The 23,346-nt window shown below is 39.6% G+C and overlaps 1 protein-coding gene across 18 annotated transcripts in view; it reads left to right on the top strand.

The window, feature by feature from the left end:
* LOC101328244 (1-acyl-sn-glycerol-3-phosphate acyltransferase delta) overlaps window positions 1-23,346 on the top strand; it is a 1,425,233-nt gene that overhangs the window by 877,425 nt on the left and 524,462 nt on the right. For all 18 annotated transcript variants that reach the window (XR_004529329.2, XR_012324969.1, XR_012324970.1 and 15 more), the window contains one exon: window positions 2,093-2,229. Coding sequence is in view for 14 of the 18 variants with exons in the window: in XM_033867950.2 (XP_033723841.1) it covers window positions 2,093-2,229 (137 nt within the window). In the remaining 4 variants the exon portion in view is untranslated. The remainder of the gene's footprint in view (window positions 1-2,092; window positions 2,230-23,346) is intronic.

The following is a 23,346-nucleotide window of genomic DNA, read 5'->3' as shown; positions in this document are numbered from 1 at the left end:
CTTGTACTTCATTCTTAGCAGGGGAGGGGCAAGGTGACTACTGTGTCCTTTATTTTGTCAGGTGTGTCCCTCCATGCCCCAAATATTAGACCTCTAAAAACCTTCTCTAATGTAGGTGACCCCTGAATCTGCATAGAGTTTATCTCCCACCATGGCCTCCAGTATATTTACCATTTCTTGCTAATCTGTTCCAAATAGCAGGATGTAATCAATAAACCAGAGAAACTGATGTTCTTTGAATTGTCTAGATAGCGTAAGTTCTTTTTGACCAGATTTTAACTGAAGGGCGAAACTATACATGTGTACTGTTGTCCACACATGAAAGAGAGCTCTTTCTATTCTTCTATTAATGGGGCTGGGAAAGAACACATTTGCTAGATCAGTGGCTCCATGCCATGCATCTTAACATCTCTCTGGGACACTGGGGCAGAGTCCACAGTCCATACTGACTGCTTTGGCTTTTATATAAGTTTTCTTTTTATATTTTCTACAGGGTAATTGCCAAGCTTTCTTTTTAACCTTGTTATATATAGGAACATTTTTATAAATGTTCTCATAGTTTCTCCAGTGTTTCTGTGTGTTGATAACAGATCAAGAGTCCATAAAGTTTGAGTCGACCATGTTGCTAAAATCAGAATGAAGAACATTTTTCATAGAACTTAGCTCTGAAAGAAGGAGGCAAGATATAGCAGCTCTATAGGGTCACACAGAGGGAATGAGGTGTGTATGCGCTTGTGTGCATGTGTGCCTGACTCTCCTGTTAGATATAGGAAAGCGTTATATTTTATCATCTTCAAGGGGGAAGTTGTTAGAAGGGAAGAGGCTGAAAGTTCAGAACACAGTCATCACCTAATTGAAAGAGGCCCTGGGAATGGAAATGGCCCTGAAGGGACATCAGTAGGCTCAGAGATGGGAAATGAAAACACATAAAAACCTCAGGGCTGCTTAGATGAAATTGACCATCATCCTGTAGATCCAAGACATTAAAATACCAAGGTTTCTTTTCCATTTTGTTTTGTGTTATATATTGTTCTGAAATAAGAGGGAAAACAGAATTTTGAAAATCTTGTAATTGTTAAGGAGTTATCTTCTAATATTAATATCATTTTTTTTAGGGAAAGGGCTTGTGAAGAGCTCTTATATCTGTTAAGAATTGGGTATGAAATGAAAAATACTTTGTACCTTGTTATCATTACATAGAAAATAGGTTTATATAAGTAAAATCTAATGACTTTCTTACTATTAAAATTGCCTTGGGGCTGATCTCAAGTTACTATATCCATTTTGTCTCCTTTTTGTCATAAAATCATGTGGTTCATTTACTAGCAAAAACGTAGTTATTCAGGAGATATTTTTTTCTACAAAGTGTTTTAAGGAAGTTCAAAATTGTTAGGACTTGTGTGTATTGATTTGTTAGTAATCCCCTAACTTTGAATATTTGGGTGGATGGGGGTAGCACAATAGACAAAGTCTTGTAGTAGGATCTCTGCTAGATAATCTTTTATTTCTAAATTCTACTTTTCCATTTGCTAATGAAATGTGAATGACTGTTTAACACATTTACTTTGTTTGATGCAGTAGTAATTTTTCTTTCGACTTTGGGGAAGTTCAGATTCTATATATTATTATAACTAAATTCAAGGAACATTTATTTAAAAACTTACAATGCCTGGTGCTATGAGAATATCAATGTAAAGAAGACAGTGTCTATTTTCAATACTACAATGTAATAATGGATCAATCAAAATATATGTAAGTGGATGGAATGATGAGTAGGTTAATCGGAAATTATAAGTCAAGGAAGGCTTCTAGGAAGAGCTTGTATCTGAGCTTGGGTTTTAATAGCTGATTGGTAACTATGGTCATGTAAAAAATATAAAATTAAGAAAATCAATTTTCTTTATAGCTCACAAGGTGTTCCCAATTTTTAAGATGTAGCATTGATATATATGAGCTCAATGCTTAGCAGCGCAGGTCTTTACATAGAGCATGCCCTAAGCAACCCTATGACATTACAGAAAGTGTTCTAAACCACACGTTGCCTGCCAGCCTTAGAAGGACTAGAGGAAATGTCTTTCTTTACCTCCACCAGAAGCCCGGTCCTGGTTTTCCAGTGCAACTACCGCCACGTGATTTGCTTAGACTGTTTCCACCTCTACTGTGTGACGAGACTCAATGATCGGCAGTTTGTCCACGACCCTCAGCTTGGTTACTCTCTACCTTGTGTGGGTAAGTGTAGCACTTTTCCCTCCATTTCTAATTCTGATTAAGAACAGAAAGAGGAAAATTACTGAAATAAAGCTATCTTAGATATACCCAGTCCCTACTGAGGGGCTGAAAATTCAGACATCTGTTTGAACATCGCTAGACAAGAAAATTAAAGCAAGATTAGTTTATGCAAGCAGGGGGCATTTATTTCTAGAGCCATCACTTCCTTTTTTAATTTTTATTTTATGTTGGAGTATAGTTGATTAAAAACGTGTTAGTTTCAGGTGTACACCACAGTGATTCAGTTATATATACATGTACCTATTATTTTTCAAATTCTTTCCACATTTAGGTTATTACAGAATATTGAGCAGAGTTCCCTGTGCTTGTAGGTCCTTGTGCTCGTTCCCTTAGCAGAGTAGGTGCTTGTTGGTTATCTATTTTAAATATAGCAGTGTTTAAATGTCAATCCCACACTCGCAATTTATCACTTTCTTTTAATGGCGAAGTCCATATCTAACCAAGTGATGGATACTCTTGCAATGGAACCCACGGCTTGAATCCACTCGTTCACTTTTCTGACCGTGGGGTTTGCATGAAGCTGTAAACGGGAGACTCACTGGTAAATAAGATTTGAATGTACTTGGTGGTTGTATTTCTACTTGGGCATAGGCCAAAGGATATTTTGATGCTCACAAACTAGAATGAATTATTCTGCTAGTGTGGCATGGGTACGATGTGAAGTACGTATCTATCTTGCGCAGCCCTGTTCGAGATTGTTCTTCCTCACTTTGTGGTAAATGCAGCTATTTAACCCTCACACTTCCCCAGATCCATACAAAACAGCCCTTTCCCCAAAATTCATTATTTAATGTCTCCAGAGCCTGGGAAACAAACCCTTCATTAGTGTTTGAATAGTGACATTATGAGAAAAAAAACCTGAGATCAGTCTTCTGGGACTATTAACTATATATCAAAAAGTAGAGTCTGTGTGTAGAATTAGGGAACTATTTTTCCAATAACACTGGCCCCGCAGAAGCCAGAAAAGAGCAGTATAAAGCATTTATTTCTATTGCTGTATGACTCACATACTAAATGTCTTGCTAACAAAGTGTCCATATAAGTTCACCATTTCTGTATAGAAGTCTGATACCTCTTACCCCCAAAACATATGTAATAAGATGTTCTTTTTTCCAAACCTAGTCTTTCAAACCTTTCTCAACCACCTTAAGCTAAATGCCTTCAAAGCTCAATTTTAGACATATGTATTCTTCAAGGTGTGACTAGTCAACAGTGAACCAACTTTTCCATTTGCATAATTTTTATGATGAACAATTAAAACTGGTTCAAAACACCTTTCATATACAAACTCTGCTTCCTTTGTGTGAGCTCCTCATTTGTCCAGAAATTTTGTTATGCTTTGAAAGAGTGGGATGCTGAATTTTATTTCCCTGAGAGTAAAAAATAAACAATGATTAGAGCCGTTACTGAGTACTTACCGTATATAAGGTACCACTGGGATGCTTACATACGTACATCCATTTAATCCCCACAAAGCCCTGTCGGAATGGATGTTGTCGTTCTGCCCATTTTATGGATGAAGTGTTTGAGGCTCACAGAATTTAATTAAACTGCACATGGTATTACAGCTGGTAAGTAACAGAGCTGGTATTCAGAGCCAGCTAGTGGTGGCTCTAGAACTTGGACTCTTAATCACTATATGAGTAGATTAGCCTGTAAACAAAAAAGTACTATACCTCTAAAAGTGATATGGAAAGGAAGTTCAAGGGAAGAGTATCTCTAATTTGGGGGCACTTTTTCCATATTTAAACCAGCAGCAAACTTCAAAAGCAGGAATTATTTGTATTTTTCAGAGGAAGAAGTAAAGGCTCAGTATGACTGAGTACCCAGCATCACAGAGTCAGGAAGGGTAGAGCTGAGACTTCAACCCAGGTGTGGTTGCTCCAGAGCTCTGTGTTCCCCCCACCCTCCCATCCCACTTCTCTCTGGGCAGGGCTCTCAACCGCAATGCACATTTCCATAACGTGGCAGTTTTTAGAAGTCCCAATGCCTAGGCCATGCCTCTGGGGGCGGCCCTCAGTATTTGTTAAAGGCCCCAGGGCTGAAAGTTCGAGCACTACTTCCGGGGTGAACATTCTACAGGCAATAGGTATTTTCCATGGGAGACTGTAGCACAAGCGAGCGCGAAAATGCTCCCTCTCCCCTTATCTGTTTTGTCCACGAGTGATCTGACTTGCTAACCAGCATAGGTTTTTCCATAAAAGTTGGTGGATTTGAAAAAAAGATGGGCAAACACGGCCAAAATGGCCTATTTCCAGAGCCTCTAACAAACTCTTGCATGAAGTTAAGGGCTTTGGGAAAAACTTCATAATTATTTTGAAATATTGGCTGTCTCTTTGCTCTACCTACTGTTATCACATCCTATGCTAGGGATTAATTTGAAACGCCAGAGCATTTTGTGTATCTTCTCTTAGCACTGAGTATCACTTACACACCCCAGTGGAGCCTCAGGGATTTAGGTAGATTTACTTTAGAGTGTAGCTAAAATAAAAATAAAATGTATATGATGATGACTATGCAAAATGTGTTTAGTCCATTAAGAGTCCTGGTAACACAGATTTCCTATAGCAATGGGGTGTCCGAGGGAATAGTTCCCACCTTCCCTATAATACGCCGTTGGCATTGCCACCGGTGTCATCCAAGTGCATCCCCGCCTTCAGTGCTTCACTTTTTTTTAACACTTCTCCTCCCAGGTCACTTTTCATGTAATTCCCATTTTCATATAACATAGAAAAACCATTTCCTTTCTATGGAATAAGTCCACTCACCAGCTACAGTCCAGTAGTGTCCCAAGTGTCTTAGTCGGCACTATTAACCACGAGGCAGATAGCTCTGGCCCTTTTGAGAAACAGAGATATTCTTGATGCCTGGAGAGTCAAGAAGGCTGCTTTCTAGTCAGCTTTTCAGGGAGCTAAGCATAAAACCCAACATAAACGATCATGTTGGCTTTAGAACAATGCTTTCCCAAATACACACAAATAATCCAAGTCCATATAATTCCTAAAACCACACTGCAAAGTAGGAAATACATTAAAAAATAGATCACCAAAGAAGATGTGCAAGTGGCCAGTACAGTTATTGAAAGCTCAGTGTAATTAGGTTCTAAAGAATAGCTAATTTTGAAGCATAAAATATAATGTGATAGACATATATTCAAAAGAGGTAAAAATATAAATTTAAATATTTCTGAAAAGCAATTTGGCAATTCATATTATTAGCTTTAAAATAGTAACAACCTGCTTAGAAGCCTGTTCATACAGACATTCTCTATGTGTCTGTCTCTGTCTGTGAAATACACAGCCTGTTCTCTTCCCGGCTCCTAGATCTTGAAAAATTGTGACAGTCACCATGAAAATGGCAGCAGCAGGATTCAGGCAGCTGAAGGGCTTCCAGTCCAAAGTCAGTGTTCTTTCTACCTCAAAATTATTTGAAGTGAAATCAAACTTCCTAATTTTTTGAGGGTAATGCTAAACTTTTTGTCTTATCTTTGGGGTGGTTAAGCAATTTGGGTAGTTTTACTGTGGTTTGGATGTATGAGGCAGTGTAAAGTCAGGATAGTAATTTAACTTCTCTAGCAAAAGCAATACTGAAATCACAGAAGCAGGGGTGATTTTCACCCATCCATGCTCCGATGCGGCTTGGCTCTGCGGCCTCTGCCGCACCCCATCATTCAGGGACTCAGACTCAGCCTTCTGTTACCTAGTGGTTTTGCCATCCTCAGTGACCTTGGAGTCCCCACTGGGTCCTCTTTACCCAGGCCGACCGGACCAGGAAGCCAGAGCAGGGGCATCATGGAGGGGCGGGGGGGTTGAGACCAAGCCTGGAAACGGAGCCCATCACTTCTTCCCACATTCCGTATTCCGGAACTCATCCCCGCAGCCCCTCCCACCCGCACAGGGTGTGGGCAGGGGGACCGGCAGAGGGGGGCTGTGGTCTGGCTGTGTACCCGCAAGGGAGCCGACAGGCCTGCAGGCGCGCAGCCCTCTGTCACGCTGCGCAGAGCATGGATGGGAAATTTACTGAATGTATTTTTAGCTCTCCTCCCCCCACCCGCCTGCGATCGGAACAACACTCCATCAAGTATCTTCATTATAAGGAGTGACTTGTGCACAGACAAGGACCAGAGAAAGAGCTGTAGGACAGAACTGATGGTGTCCAGGAGCTTGTTCTAGCTAGATCAACGGGCTTTGTGCACTCATCTGTTTGGCCTTGGAAATGCTACCTTTGTGGAATCTGGCTTCACAGGGGACAAAGGACTTGAACATTTGTTTGATGCTCTCGTGTGTGTCTTTAGCGTTTTACAAACGAAGTGACTCTATGCGTCTGTTTGAAGTGGTACCAGCAGCAGCGCTGCTCTGTTTATCTTTCGGAGGAGCCCATGTCCCAGTAAACTGCGCCCCTGATTTTTACTTTGCTTGGGTTTCTACCTTCCAAACTGCCTTTCAGCTTCTCTTGCATCTTATTAAGTAGTTAAAAATGCAATAACATTTTAAATAGCAGAAGTAAGGTGGGCATGCCTTGAATAGCTAGCGGAGAAGGCAAAATAATTTCTTTCCACCTACTTCTGCCCTGAACTCTTAAGAAGAGCATTCTACCTTTGTTTTATAAGGGCGAAAGCAAACCAGTTTTAAGTATAAATTTATTACTTATCCAAAGAGTTCAGGAAAGATGCTTGTAAGTCCCTAAGGCAGCTCCAAGAGTTGTTCAAGACAGCTGTCTTTAGCCTTTCTTCCTCTTTTTATTGAAATGTCTGTAACCAGATTCCTCTCCCTGGCCTACTTGGCAGCCAGCACGATTTTGGAGTCTGTACACTTGGCATTGTCAGTAGAGAGGGTGTTCTCCTGAGGCTGGAAGGATTATCATCATAGTCAATAGAATATTAATTGACCCGTAAGTGTATCATTTTAAATGGCGATGCATTCCTAAATTTATTATGAGACATACCATGCATACACAACAGTGTTTAAATACATTCATATTGTTATATAGATTTGTATAGTTACAGAGGACCTCTGGTACCACCACCCAGGTCAAGAAAGGCAGCATCGCCAGCATCCCGGACGCCCTCCATGTCCCCTCCTCAACCCCAGCCTCCTCCCTCTTGGCTTGATGCAACTATGATCTTGACTTCCATGATATTCATTACCTTGCTTTTCCTCATAGCATCACCACCTACGTCTATACATTCCTAAATAATACAGATATTTGCCTGCTTTTAACTTTCAAATTGTTGCCTGAAAGGTTTTGCCAAATTTCCCTGACCAGAAGCAATCTCAATTCCAGTTACACCCCTAGTCAGAAAACTCTGAACATGTGTGCAAAGTATTCCAGTATTCAGGATTTTCAGTATTATTTTTGTTATGTGTATTGTGTTCATCACGCTAGAGAATGGCTTTGTGTATGCTTATCTTCCTCATCTCAGGTGCTGTCGTGTGTGAAAACAGTTTTTTAATTAGCTTTTTCAACAGGTACATTTTGAGTTCACATTCAGAGGTATAAAAGAAAACTATAGTAGGGACCCTGAAGAGTTACTTGGACAAGAAGATCAATTTTATCACAATTTGGCGAAAGTAAGGATCTTATACTCAGATTATGAATTTTAAAAAAGCACAGCTCACTAACAATGTTAAATATGCTCCTTCATTTGTGGGTAATTCTAGGTGACACTATCAACAGCTTTGCATTCAGTTTTTGGGGAGTTCCACGGCAGCTGTTGCACGGTTTATGTCAGGGCATTCCGGCTGCGGCTTACAGCTGCCAAAGAGGCTCTCGGCAGAGTGTGGCATGAAAGACGCAGCGGGCCAGACCCTCTGTTCATCTCTCCAGCGTCTGAGGAGAGGAGAGGTGTGTTGTATCTTCATGAGCCGCACGCTTCTGGAGCTAGTCTCAGCTTTATTCCAAACAGATCACGGCTATCTGTGGCCTCTAGGTCAAGAAAATTTAAGTTTATTTGAGACAGAAATTGCTTTGGATTTTAAGTCCCCGTTTCCTGATTTGGACAGATGTTGCTTTTTTAAAAAGTGTTCTAATTGCAGAATGTTTTCCTTTACTACTTCTCCTCCCCCATCATCATCCACAGGCTGCATTCAGTGCCTGCTGGTTCTGTGTTTAGTTCTATACGTTGGCCACTTGAAACACATGTGCGCACACACACATACACACACATACACACGCAGTAACTGTGATAAAACTTTATTCTTCCTTACTGTGTGATGTCTTGTATTAATGAGACTTCATGCACAGAAATTGCTATGAGCTGGTGACCTCCAGCTGTCTTTGAAATAATTAATATTGTGCTTAGAGGAGTTGATCTACATATTCATGCGAGTTTATATCACTTGGTTCCTAAGGAGGACAGTAAAACAATTTAATGTTTTAAATGCGGACCAATTTAGCAAGAGGAGGAGTGGTTTAATATTTTAATGTCAAGATGGATATAAATATATAATATCTGAATCAAGTAATTATGGTATATATTCCCAGTAGAATCTGAACATCTTTCAGACCATCTTACATGCTCTATTATTGACTCGACTTAGGAGTTTGGAAAATGAGCATTTCTTATATTTTGAGCTTTTCAAGCCTTTACTAGAAATCATCTATCTTGGAATTATATATTTATAGAGGGAAACATTGTGTGAATAGAGTTGCAATATTGAAAGGAGGGGGGATGGTAATTGTGTTCAAGGAAATGGTATCATTCTGACTTTGCTCTGAAACTCTCTTCTCTGCCCCTCTTGCTGCCAGAAACGGCTCTTTCTTATGGCTCACGTGTAAGAAGACTTTTGTAATTGGTCACTGTATTAGTTTTCTAGGGCTGCCATAACAAAATACTACAGACTGGGGGCTTCCCTGGTGGTGCAGTGGTTGAGAGTCTGCCTGCCGATGCAGGGGACACGGGTTCGTGCCCCGGTCCGGGCAGATCCCACATGCCGCGGAGCAGCTGGGCCCGTGAGCCATGGCTGCTGAGCCTGCGCGTCCGGAGCCTGTGCTCCGCAACGGTAGAGGCCACAACAGTGAGAGGCCCGTGTACCGCAAAAAAAAAAAAAACCCAAAAAACTACAGACTGGGAGGCTTAAATAACAGAAATTTATTTTCTCACAAGTAAGAAGAGGCTGGCACTCCAAGGTCAAGGTGCCAGCAGGTTTGGTTTCCTCTGAGGACTCTCTCCTTGGCTTGGGGATGGCTTCCCTCGTGCTGCCTCTTCACGTGGTCATCTCACTGTATGTGCAGCCCTGGTGTCTCTCTGTGTGTGCTCATCTCCTCTTATAAGGACACTAGTCAGATTAGAGTAGAGCCCACCCTAATGGTCTCATTTTAATTTAGGTACCTCTTTAAGGCCCCATCTCCAAACACGGCCGCACTCTGAGGCTGGGGCTTCAACGTATGAATTATTCGTATGTATTCACAATATTCAATTGTGTCCCTCATTTTGAGGGAGACAGTTCCATCCATAATAGCCACCTTCTAGACTCTGAAACAGTTTGCACATGCTTGGCACCCCGAATTCTGAGAAGGTCCCCTGGACATGAACCCTGCATACAGGCTCTGCTCCACAGGGTTTAACTTCCCCCTGTTCCTAAGATACGACTTGTTCTTCATCCTCCCTCTCCCCCCACCCCCTCCCGTACTCAGTATTGGCTGGTTTCCCAGGTAGCAACACCCATATGCCTGAGGAATACAGGAAACTTTTTGCCAATTATCTAATTTTAAAATCTGGGCTCACTGACAAACATTTCAGGGTGGATCCTCTGAACTTCTCCATTCTTTGTGAAAATAAAAATACAATAATCATCTCTGAGGTGGAGGTGGTTAGGATGGCATTTGCAGCCCTTAGTCCTTGGTTCCCCCAGCTGGACTGTCACAAACAGAGGCCCCTAGATGCTGTAGGCCCCGGATGCTGTAGTCTAAAGGGCTGTAACCAGCAGGACCTGGATGTCAGAGCAGACACGCACATGCAGCTCAGTTCTTGCCCGGGGTGGGAGGTGGGTGCTTTTCTTCAAAGTGGTGCTTCTGTTTTCAGGCTCTGCCATCCCATTAGGACTTACTGCTGCCTTCATGGTCAGACTGGCCTCCACATCCAGGGTCCAGCTGGCAGAGGGGAAAGAAATAATAGACGAGACGTGCATCTTTCTTATCAACCCTGGCCTGGAAATGGCACATGACTCTTCATTCGTTGCCTAGGACATTACCATTTGGCCTTGTGGGCTGCAAAGGAGCCTGGAAAATGAGGTCTAGAGAAATACCTGGGTACGGAGAAGAAGACTTTGAGTAGACTCCTGGCAGTCTCTGTCAAAGGTCTTCCTTTGGAGGGTTGGGAGCTCAGCTTCCAAGTCAGTAGATATGGCTGCATCCACGATTCAGGGATCGTGGGCCAAGTCCTAACTTTGCAGTCAGATGTTGCTCATCCAACTTCTGACCTGCTCTACCAGATGCTGAGCTGATTTCCTCATTTAAAATGAAAGTAAGTCTTAACTCAGAGAGAATGAAATAGGATTGTATGTAAAAATGACTGGCACACTTCCTGATACACCATAGGTGTTCTATGTGACAGTTTTCCAGTCAAGACCAATTATAGGCCCCAATTTCAGATTGTTTTCTAAATACTTACAATTCTAGCAGGAAACTTAAAGCTGCAACTTGGGTTTAATTAAGGTTTCCTGGGTAAAAAGTGAAAATATGATTTCTTTTTGACGTTTTCTACATTAGCACGTTAACAATTAATGGAGATAATTAATTCTGCATTAACATCATAAGAAGTTTAAAACATTACCTAAATATAATCCTGTAAAAAAAAACTCTTAAAAGTTACTGATACAAGATCTTATTAAAATTATTAAGTTAGATTCACTCTATATAACCAGATTTTCCAAATTAGTCTTTTATATAGGGGACATATGTAGAAATATAAACAGTTGCATTAACAAGGCTACCATTATTTGGTATTTCTCTTCTTTTATTTATAGTATCAATATGCTGTCCTACTAACTGTTAGTATAACTTTTAAGTCCTTCCTCAAAAATTTTTTATTCTGAATAGGCCATCAATAAGTAATGAGCAAATTTCCCTCAAGTGCTTTTGGACTGTAATCAAGTATAGTATTGAACAAGTATGTAGTCTGAAATTTAAATCATATTATTCTAAAGGAATTGAGAAATACACTAAAAGAAGTAATCTGTGTGACACAGGAAGAAAATTTTACAGCCGCTATTTACTTTTTATATCATCCTTTAATTTGTGTATGTGTTTAAATGTACATAAAATAGTAGCAGTGTTTAAATTAACATTGGGATTCATATTCAATTTTTGTTTTCTTACAAAAATTGGTAGAGGTTCCCAACCAGAATTTTGGAGAGCACTGATTTAGACCAGTGGCTTTCCAACATTTTGACTGCTACCCACAGAAAGAAATATATTTTACATCATAATAGGGTAAATATATAAATTATACACATATATGTAATTGAAAAAAAAAGCCTTCACAAAACAATATTTTCCTACTATATGAGACACACTCTGGTATTTTCAGTTTTAACCTATTTCAGATGCATCCAAACAGGTAAAAAGTTAGCCCTATTTTAAATCAGCTCATTTTAAGCCCTAGCCCTTCAAAGGAATACCACAACTTCCCTTAGCAGCCCGTTTTAGTGTTCAGGCATTTCAAGTGCCAGAGATATACTCAAGTACCATATTGAAAAATATTTTTTATATAATTTTAAAGCATAGCTCATGTCTTACTCTGCAATAAAAGAAAATAATTAAATAGACTAGGTTTGAACAAAGTAGAAACAAAGCCATACATCCATTCTTCTAAACTAGTCACTTAAAAAAATATGTGCTGGGCTTCCCTGGTGGCGCAGTGGTTGCGAGTCCGCCTGCCAATGCAGGGGACACGGGTTCATGCCCTGGTCCGGGAAGATCCCACATGCCGCGGAGCGGCTGGGCCCGTGAGCCATGGCCGCTGAGCCTGCGCGTCCGGAGCCTGTGCTCCGCAACGGGAGAGGCCACAACAGTGAGAGGCCCACGTACCGCAAAAAAAAAAAGCTAAAGCATGTAAAATTTTGACACAATTAATAAAAAACCACATTTTAGGTATACATTTAATTTTCAGGAATGCCATTACCAAAGATAGAGACAAACATGGAAGCTCTAGGAGTACATTCCTGGATGGAGCTCCCACTCGACTCACACGTGGGTGTGAGAGGGTGCTACCTCCAATGAGGAGGTCAGACGACTCCCACCTCCTTTCACTCCCAGCCACCCCCAAGCCAGACAACTTCATAACTGTCATTCAGTAGAGTAGCTTTTATAGAAATATAATTTAAATATTCTCCTACCCTAAAAGGTAATGACTTCTAACAGCATTTACTTCTTCATTGTGTTTTAATTTATAAATAAATTCCCTGTTAGAGATTCATCAGAAATACAATGGTTAATGTTCACAACTTTGTCTCCGAGTGTTATTTTTTCTGCCACGCTAATTCTTCTAAGGGAAATGGTAACAGTAGGCTTAATATTTGTTCTTTGGGACCTGCAATAAGATGGATTCATTAGTTAACTTGAATTTGTTTCTCAAATTAGACTACTGTTGTAGAAACAGTGCTGAACTAGAAGTCCTGACACTAGTCCTGACTCTACCATTAGAACCACACCTTGTTAATTTTAGGTCAAATCACCTGCTAGCAACTGGGGACTGGGGCAGGCCTTGTGTATACGTAACCTTATTTAAACTTCATAATGATTTTGTGTGGTCAGCATTAATAATCCTATTTATCAAGTGAGAAAACTAAGGCTGTCAGAAGTGAAATTCAAACACAAGTCTGCCTGACTCCAAAGCTAAGTTTTCCTCTCCACCTTTTTATTCATGAAATTTATTTCATCTCCAGGACCTCTGCCACCTCAAAAATACTAAGATCCTTGACTCTTGGCCCCTAAACCAGGAGTTACTTTTTTACTTCTATGAAATTTATCAGACTCAGAGTAAAAAACAAAATCAATTCAATAAGTGAAGAAAGCACCTACTAATAGATGTACAAGATATACTAACATCTCACTCTCTATGTGGTGTCTTTAGATCAGTGGTTATCAAACTGTGTTCTGTGGAACCATGAGGGGTTGTCCATATGGCACACCAAGGATGATTTTATGTAGAAGGAAATGGATGGACAGTAACAGTATTCCTGTTATGTTAACTGTGGTCCTATGTCAATACTTACCAAGATTATACCAGGCAAAATAGGTCTACAGTTTTCAAGTCACAGCAGAGAATTTGTTTACAGTGGTGTAGTTTTCTTTATATTACATTTTTTGAAGAGTAAAATAAAAGAACTACATGCTTTGTATTATGAATTAAAATAGCATAATTTAAAAGTGGCCAAGACTAAATTTTAATTGCCCCGTAGAATTGACATAGAGCAGAAACTTGAATTTGTTACTATTAAAATACTGTGTTACAGAACATTTTTAGTAGGAACAAAAGTAAAAGAATTTGGGGCACTTCACCCTCTAAAACTCAAAGCAATTTATCCTTTGGATTTCTTACTCCTTGTTTTAATTTGAACGTGCTCATTTCAGTTAGAGACTGTTATTCACTTTCACTTCAGTTAAATCAGTGGTCTTGGTGAGTTTTTATCATTCATACATACCTAGGCAAGTAGTAAAAGATGTTGGTTCAGAGGGAATAAGATCTCTTGTTGATGAAATACCACCACCATCATCAGAGTGTATTTACCTAATATACCACTTTAGAAGGTACTGTTTCAGGAACTGGGTGTTATTCTAGGCTATGCACAGCTTCTGTAGCTACCTTCATATCAGTAGGAGTAATTACCTATAAAGTATGCTTAACTTACATGCTAAGTGTAGCACACAGGCTATAAATCAACAAAAGCTAAATTCAAACTTTATTTTCCAGAGAAGCCTCTAGGCTGCAATTTTGCCATTCTTCCTTCTGATCCAGAAAATAAAAATAAATCAAGGTGGAAAAACAGCTGTAAAGCTGATAATGAGATTTGCAACCAGCTAAGACATGATCTAAATCATGAGAAAGTTTAAAAGTCCTGTTATTCATTTTCCACTGTGCCTAAAATCCAGAAAACCCCAGTTCAAGGAACAGGAGGCCCACCTTGCCATTTAAATAAGGAGGCTGGCACAGGTAGCTCTGTTCTTCATGGTCTACATCCCAAGTCATATGATGTGTTTATGGGAAAGTTAGAGGAACACTGACAGTTGCAGAAGCTTTTTGGGGGGATAAAAACCATTAACAGGGATATTCTATTTACCAGAGAGACTGCAGTGAGACTCAAGTAAATAATAAGCATTTCAGAAAATTACCCAATTACATATTTAACCACTCCAAGGCATTCTGGTCTCCTGGGAAAATAGCGTGCATTTTACAAAATTGCTTATAATTGTGACTTGTGTGTTTGCAAAGGAACCCAGCGTGCTGGTAGGAAGCACATTTGTCAGAGCTTAGCGATGGAGTCTTTTTTTTAAGGACTTTAAATATAAGAGAAACATTTGCAGTTGATTTCCAGATGCCAATAAAATATGTTTCAGAATGACATATTATTCTAGAAAAGTCTACAGAGCTATTTTGATGCCTGAGGGATTTAATTCAAAGTACACTTGAAAGCATTTAGCTATTGTTTTAAGAATGTTATTTTTCTGATGAGACTGTACATTGTAAGGAGATAGATTTCTAAGTTGCAAATATTAATTATTTATATTACAGAAAGCACCCTAATAACTTTGCTCTTTTTATTTCATGTAGAAGTGGATAATTTAATTACTGAATCCTTAAAAAGTTATACAAATAGTTTAAAGTAATGTTCTCTTACCGTAGAAGTGGACCTTAATTTCCATTAAAAAAATCTTCATGGTCACATCTTTAAGAAATATGTTGAACCATGGCATCTTATTGAATAATAAGATGCAAATTATATATATATCATCTGACTAAAAACAAAGGCATCTGTATAGGCCTCTATATTTTATAAAGTGTGCCCTTCGAATCCCAGATAAAGCAGATCTTACCGTCACGGCCATTTTATAGGAAAGAGCATCTACTACATCCCAGGCTCTGTTTGAGTCAAAGGACAAACAACAGTTCACAGAAAAGACAAGCTTGTTCCCCTCCTGGAGCTTACAGCTCAAGGGGGTTCCAGACATTCATCAAAAACCATGAGTTATGCAGTTACTGACTGAGGAAAGAGGTAGAAGAAATGGAGGAAGTGGGGCAGAAAAGGGGCAAGAGTTCTGACCAAGGGAACATCCTTAGATAAAACCTTGAGACAGGTGGGAACGAGGAGGTTTGAGGAATGGAACACAGACCAGAGTGGATCAGGGTGAGAAAAGACCAGAGAGTGGGCAGGGCCGTGTTGGCCGCACCTGAAGTTGCTGTGAAGACTTTGGTCTTTCTTTAAATACCCTGGGAGAAGTCGAAAGCCTTGACGCTTAAGACAGGAGAAGTGGCATGAGCAGATTTGCATTTTTAAGAGATCAGTCAAGCTGGGAGGAAGGAAAACTATTTCAAAGAAGCGAGAGTGGAGGGGACAGGCCAGGAAGGAGTGGCTGGGCATCGCAGTCTGGACGTGATGCCAGCTCATCTCGTGGTGACAGAGTGATCTTCAGATTGTAACTTGCAAATAAATGCTCATGAAGAGTATCATAGGATCCTAAAAACCAACAGAAAATTAACTTTTATTCAGTGTAATGTAGGTAACATTGTACATTTCACTTTGTAAGGGAGGAAGCAAGCCAGTTAGAGGGCTAATGACAGAATTCTGTGAACTACCCTGGCTGACCTTGCTTTAGAGTTATGCTCTCAGATCACAGTGAAGGGCAATACAAGAGGCAAATTCAGAGTTTCTTCCTGTAGGGCCGCCATGGAGGGTTGTGCCTACTAGCAGCGTCAACTCACGGAAGAAATCTCTCCTGCACAAACCAGGCCTCTTGTGGTTGCATGAGTAGAAGCCCCTAAAGCCAGCGTAAGGAGAGAGGGGCATATTGTCAAGGATGGGGTGTCTCCCGTTGCAGAAGGACAGGTGTGGGACAGACTCCTTCTTCGTCTCCTTCGCCTCTGCCTATCTGCTTTCTTCCTCCCTTGCTGTAAACCAGTTTCCTCTGCTTCTGGGTCTCTGGAGCAGGAACATGCCATCCTTACTTAGCTCACAGACTGAAATTCAGAGAGTCATATGCCTTGGTCAGCTGACTCATTTGTGTCAAAGATATCCAGACGTTAGTGCAGGAAAAACACTGATTCTCCTGAATTTCGTGAATACTTTCTATGATGTCCATAACATAACTGTTAGAGATGATGATGTTTCCTCTGTTCTGGCCACTAGAAAGATCAGAGCTTCCAAAACATATTTTCAGCAAGTGTCCTATTTTATGGCGTGGATTTTTGTGTGCTCTCCTTAAGCCTTGTCCTTAGTAGTCTCTTCCTGTTTTACATTCTCTCCAATTGTTTATCTACTTTAATCTTACTGTTTATATTTGTACAACTGTCTCAGATCCTTTCTTGGATGTTGCATGAATAGATGGATAAATTAAAAATTCCATTTGAAAATAGTAATAGAGTTTCTTGGTGATAAAATGGTTGAGAACAATTGTGACCTAGAATACAGCAGATACGCAGCAAGAGTGTAACAATACAGAGCATATTACCTGTAGAATTTTATTCTTCTTCTTTAGGCATTTATTCCATGGCTCCATAGTTACCTGAATGGATTACCTGCACAGTCTAATACGTAGCCACTGATCATATGTCCTTCTTTAAATCTAAATTTACATCAATTAAATTATATAAAATTAAAATTCACTTTCTCATGATCACAGAACAACTTAAATATATCTAATAGCTACCGTATTAGAGCAGATATAGAACATTTCACCACCACAGAAATTTCTATTGCACAGCATGACATCAGAGAGTCTGAAATTTCCTCATTAATAGCTTGAAAATAACTTGTGAATTAAAAGACCCAAACTTACACCTTCTGATTCTTTCTTAATCATATTTGTGGTGCTTTTGTCTTTTTTGTTTGCTTCTGTTCTGGCTTTGTAGCCATCAACAGACCTACCTTACTCTATTCCTGAATTCTGTAGGAACCTCAAAATCCACTTCCTTTTTCCCAGGTCCTCTCAGTACTGTCCATTTGCTCACTCTTTTTGCGCTAATCAAGATTCCATTTTCACCACATCACTGTTCTGGTTAAGCCCACCATGACTTCATATTGCACCTGAAATCTAGTATCACATCTGCCTCGATTTCTTCCTTGACTCCCTGAATTCCTGTCTCATGAACTCCCTGCACCTGCTTTGTGAGTGCTGTTTTGCTTATGAATCCTCACCTGGAGAAATCCTGTTTCTCTCTATGTCCCCTTGCCTGGAGTGCCTGCGCACTTTCTCTCTGTGACTCCAGAGACCTCAGTGTGTCCTCTACCTGCCTAGACCCCCCCTAGGCCCAAGGTCATGTCCTCAGTACGCTCATCTCCTGTTCCATTTTGGAATCTCCCTAATTACCTAATATAAATCACTCTTGATAACTCCAATTAAACTGTAAGCACCTCAAATACAACCTTCAAACCTTGTTCTCTCGTTGGATTCCCCATTTTGCTCAGTGCTGACCTCCTTAGGAAAAGCCACTTCATAAGTACGTATCAGTTGAATTGCTGAGGTCATAAAAGCCACGGACCGAAGTTAGTGCCTTGGATTTCTGGTGATAGCTCTGCTTCCAGCTCTCTGTGTGAGCTTGGGCCCTGCCTTCACTCCAAAACAGATTCCTGTAAAGTCCGGCTAGTCCGTTGCTGATGGTTCTATCAGTTTAAAATTCTGCAGTTTTGTCAAGTCAGTCTTCTAATATGTTTTACTTCTAGGTTGTACGTATATCTTGATACTGTCAGCTGTTAGATATTGCTGATTTTAACTTATACATCTGGTGAATCTGATGACTGCCATTTGGAACGTGAACGTTTTGCAACCCTCTACCAAGGTCTCCTGTTATTTTGTGCTACGTGGCACAAATCCATCCATCCATCCAACCACCCATAGATTAGACTTTTCCTGAGCTTGGTGCACTGTGCTGGCAATAGTAATGAAAACGTTAAAAGAGACATAATTTCTCCTTTCAGGGAGCTTCCAGTTTATTTGGAAACAGACATACAAAAATATGACAATGAAGGGTTGAGGCAAATACCTACTATATTTTGTTGCAGCGTAATGGTTCGTTGTATTATTTGTTCTTAATAAAAGTGGTCATGATTATCTTGTGACCAGGACATTAAGTTTGAGCAATTCTCTAGAATATCTGTTTAAGCTATAGAATTTCTTTTGTTGGGATTTGGCCTCAATTTTAAGGGAGTCTGTCCTCCTGAAATTATTGCTGAATGCTAAAAGCATGGCACAGGGAGAAGTACTTTGTTGTTTTGTGGCCAAAGTATATGTTTTGAATGGAAACACTTATTGTCTTAATGAACGTTTGACTACTCACGTCATCAGTAACCATGTGAATATGTGCAGGGACAGTCTGGAAACCCACAAATATTAGGAAACATCAGCGATACGTGGTGATTTATACTCTTAGAGGACTTAGGCTTCACTTCATATTCTTTTGCCTTGAGTTTTGATTTTGCTGAACTGAAGGTATCAGAAATGAAATTGAGGGGGAAAAAGTGCGTCTTTCCCCTCTTTAAAGGTGTTGTTTTACTCTATTTAATATGTAAAAATCCAATTCTAGTACACAAATATATGCAGGAGGGTTGTCTAGTGCTCTGACTGTGGGGTGTCGTTATAAGATTGATGTGACTTGGTCTGACATTGTGGCATCATTTTCAGATTCAGCTTAGTCTAATGTTGTTACCAATTAAAGTGTGAGTGACACTAATTAAATTGAAGAAAAGGGTATTCGTAAGTGGATGATGTAAACAGAAAATAAAGTTAGCAATTGACATTATGACCACAGGATGTTTTTCAAGAATGAGCTGTGTGGTAAAAGGGTATATTTAGAGACAAGAAAGACAAAAAGGCATTTGATTGACAAACATGGTTTGTAGTTCAATCCATTACATTTATGCTGTGATGCCTTGTTTGTTGAAAGTACACAGCATCCTTCAATTTTATCACAAAGCTGCTTTTATGTTGAACTATCACATGTCAGCTAACTGGTCACACTTTAGAAAACTGAACCCAGTTTTGTACTTATATATATATATTTCTATATCCAGGGAACCCCAAAACACACTTGAAAGGTGAGATATACAGTCTGAAATGTCATGACCATTGTATATAACCTATGATAGAAGTAAGGTCACATAAGCCAAACAATGGAAAAGCAACATATAGGGACCTAGCAATTAAGTTAAATATATCTCAATCCCTGAATAGAAAGAGATAATTGAAACATGATATATATTAGTGGCGTAGAACATATGTAGACTAAAACAAAAGTAGAAAATGAATGCTCCCTAAATCTGGTAGGTGATGAAAAATCTGAATTGCTACTAAGCTTTATTAGAACGGTTAGTGTCTTAAGAAGTACTGAAGGCACAAGGAGTCATGGTTATTAGAAGTGAAAGTGGGACACAACGGTTCATTAGTCTCTCATTTTTAATGGCTTTTTGGTGCTTTTTGAAGCATTCACTTACTGTCATGGCCAATCTTTCCAACCAAACACACTCTTAACGGATGGTCAGGGAAGTGCTCTCACCGTCCTTTACAATGAAGAATGTGCCAGAGGGAATCTAGAGATCAGTTACTGATGGAAACAGTGCAGAGGTACCATCAGCGCATACTGAAATGTTTGCTATCCTCCTTGTACACTGGGGAGGAAATCTGGCATCTTCTGAAATAAGAGATTTTTTAATGAATGAAGTTGTTCATGAAATGAGTTTGCTTCATATAGACTCCTAGAACTTTAAATTTGATAGCAAACTTGGGGATTATTGTACCCACCTGGATATTTCATAGATGAGAAAACAGAGGCCTAGAAAGGTTAAGGCAACTGGCTGTGGTATAGTGGGAAAAAGACAGGGTTTATACCCGGACAGACATGAGACTGAATTTCAACTCTTTCAACCTGTGTGACCTCAGGCAAGTTATTTCACTTCTCTGAGATTTGGCTTCCTGATCTCTAATTAAAGAGATTCTTCTCTAAGTGGGCCTGATACAAGATGCCTATATTTTAAATAAATGATAGATTTTACATATGTATACACCAGTGAAACCATCACCATGTCCAGTATAAAGCACATACCCATGAATTTCTCCCACACTTCCCTGCCCCACCTCCCATTCCCCAAGTAACTACTGGTCTGTTTTCATTTCCTGTTTACACTTTCTAGAATTGTGTGTAAATGCTACTACATAGTATACTCTTTTTTGTATGATTTCTTTTGTACGGCAAGATTATTGGGGGCTTTTATCATTGTGGTGTTTATCACAAGTTTATTCCTTTCTGTTGCTGAATTGTATCCTATCATGTGTATATAACCGCGATTTGCTTACCCATTCAACTGTTGATGAGCATTTAGGTTGTTTCTAGTTTCTGGTTATTACAAACAAAGCTGCTGAGAAATTTTATGCAAATCTTTGTATGTGCATATATTTCTTTTGTGTGTGTATAAATACCTAGAAGTGGAATGACTGGATCATATTTTAAGAGCTTCTTTTTAAGAAACTGCAAAACGATTTTCCAAGGTGACTGTACCATTTTGCATTCCTACAAGGAATGTATGAGGGTTCTAGTTGCTCCGTATCCTTTTCAACACTAGATATGATCAGTCTTTTGAATTTTGATGTTCTACCAAGTGGGTAGTGGCATCTCATTATGGTCTTAGGATATATTTCCCTAGTGACTAATGATGTTGAGCATCTTTTCATGGGTTTGTTTGCCATTCTTTTATCTTCTTTGGTGAAGTGTCTGTCCAAATCTTTTGCCCATTTAAAAAACTTGGGTTATTTTCATGTTATAAACATTTGAGTCCTTTATGTATTCTGGATGCAAGTATATTATCAGATAAAATTTGCAAATACTGTCTCCCTGTCTGCAGCTTATCATTTCATTTTCTGAACAATGTCTTCCAAGAAACAGAATGAAGTCCAGTGTATCAGTGTATTCTTTTGTGGATTGTGTTTTAACATGTTATATCTAAGAAATCTTTGCCTAACTAATGGTCACAAAGGTTTTGTCACTCAGTTTCTTCCAGAAGCTTTGGTTTATGTTTTATATTAAGGTCTCTGATATATTTTCCTTTACCTTTTGTGTGTGGTGCAAGGTATGAATCAAAGTTCCTTTTTTTAATATGGATATCCAGTTGTTCAAACACCATTCATTGAAGAGAATACCTTTCCTTCACTGAATTAACTTTGCACATTTGTCGACAATCAGTTGTCCATAAACATGAGGATCTACTTCTCTACTCTGTGTTCCATTCTATCATCTATTTGTCTATTTGTATGCCAGTAGCATACTGTTCTGACTATTGTCGATTTATAATAAGTACTGAAATGAGAAAGTGTTTATTCTTCAACTTTGTCCTTCCTTTGCAAAGTCATCTAGACTGTTTTAGGTTTTAGTTGTTGTTGTCTTTTGACTCAAAGTCTGAGCGAGGATGCTGTGACTCGTCTCCATATCTTTGGGTCTTTAGCCAGTGCTAACCTCACTCTGCCGCGTAAAATGTAGAGCTCAGTTTTTAAAAAGGCAGCTCTTTTGGTCTTGCATATGAAAAAGAGTTTTAAAGAAAGAACTAGGGAACACTAAGCAATAAAAAATTAAAAGCTGCTAGAAAGTTTTCTTTAATAGAATGTTTAGTTCAACTAATTTTTGTGAACTATGATTTCTAAGTAAAAGCCATTAGCTTTTTTTGCAAATTTGCCTTTAATCAGTCTCGTCAGTTTTTATCACTTTAATTCCTTCACTTATCAGTTTCAACCCAGCTGATTATTCATTCTCAATTGCTGATGAGTCCGTTTTCAAGGCTCACATGTAAATGTCCTCCGTGTCTTACCTAACAATGTATGGCCACCATCTACTGGCAGCAGAGGGCAATCGCCAGTTCTACGGGCCTCTGGGGAGAAAGTCTGTTTCTCATTCACTTGCTTTATAAGATATTCCCTATGAACTGGTCACCGGGAAGATAGACAGCCAATGATACACCTAAATCCTGACTAATGGAATGTTACAATAAATGATGAAATTCTGGATAATAGATATGTTGTTTTACTTCCAGTAGCTTCATTTTGAATCGTTATGAATAGTGTTTTTCTAGTATCCATTTTTGCAGTGTGTTTCATAATTAAAGCAATAAACTATTTTTATCATTATGATGATGATAGCAATCACTTAAATACTCCTCGCCATAGATGAGACATTGTTTGAAATACCTGTTCCCTCCTATGTATAAAAATGCCACCAGGGACTTCCCTGGTGGTGCAGTGGTTGAGGGTCCGCCTGCCGATGCAGGGGACGCAGGTTCGTGCCCTGGTCCGCGAGGATCCCACGTGCCGCGGAGCGGCTGGGCCCGTGAGCCATGGCCGCTGAGCCTGCGCGTCCGGAGCCTGTGCTCCGCAGCGGGAGAGGCCGCGACAGCGAGAGGCCCGCGTACAGCAAAAAAAAAAAAAAAAAAAAAAAAAATGCTACCAGTAACCCACTATCAGTTAGGAGTATAATATATTCTTTCACACCATATGAAGATACAGGCACAATCCTTCTGTATTCTTATCAAGTCCCCTTTGTGGTAATGGTTATCAGACCTTCCCAACACGACCCTTTTAGAACTACTTGAGAGCGATGCTAATTACTGTCATATGAGAAGTCACCAAGAATGACAGAGATTATTGTGGGGTTTTCTTTTCTTCCACATCTTTTTTGCCGAGGTTTCCTTCTTGTTTACAGGGACCTGCTGATGTAACACGATGCAGTATTTTGAGAAGAATGTGTTACCTATGAGGATTGTTGCAGAGGGCAGAGATGATAAGAATAGTAGGAACTCCCCCCATCGTGTAGGGTCCCTTGTGGGCACTCTTGTGGCCACAGTATCCCCAGACCCTTGAGAAAAT

This window comes from Tursiops truncatus, chromosome 12, assembly GCF_011762595.2.
Source record: "Tursiops truncatus isolate mTurTru1 chromosome 12, mTurTru1.mat.Y, whole genome shotgun sequence".
Lineage (NCBI taxonomy): Eukaryota > Metazoa > Chordata > Mammalia > Artiodactyla > Delphinidae > Tursiops > Tursiops truncatus.
The sequence above is the reverse complement of the archived record's forward strand: the minus strand, read 5'-3'. Positions and strand labels throughout refer to the sequence as shown.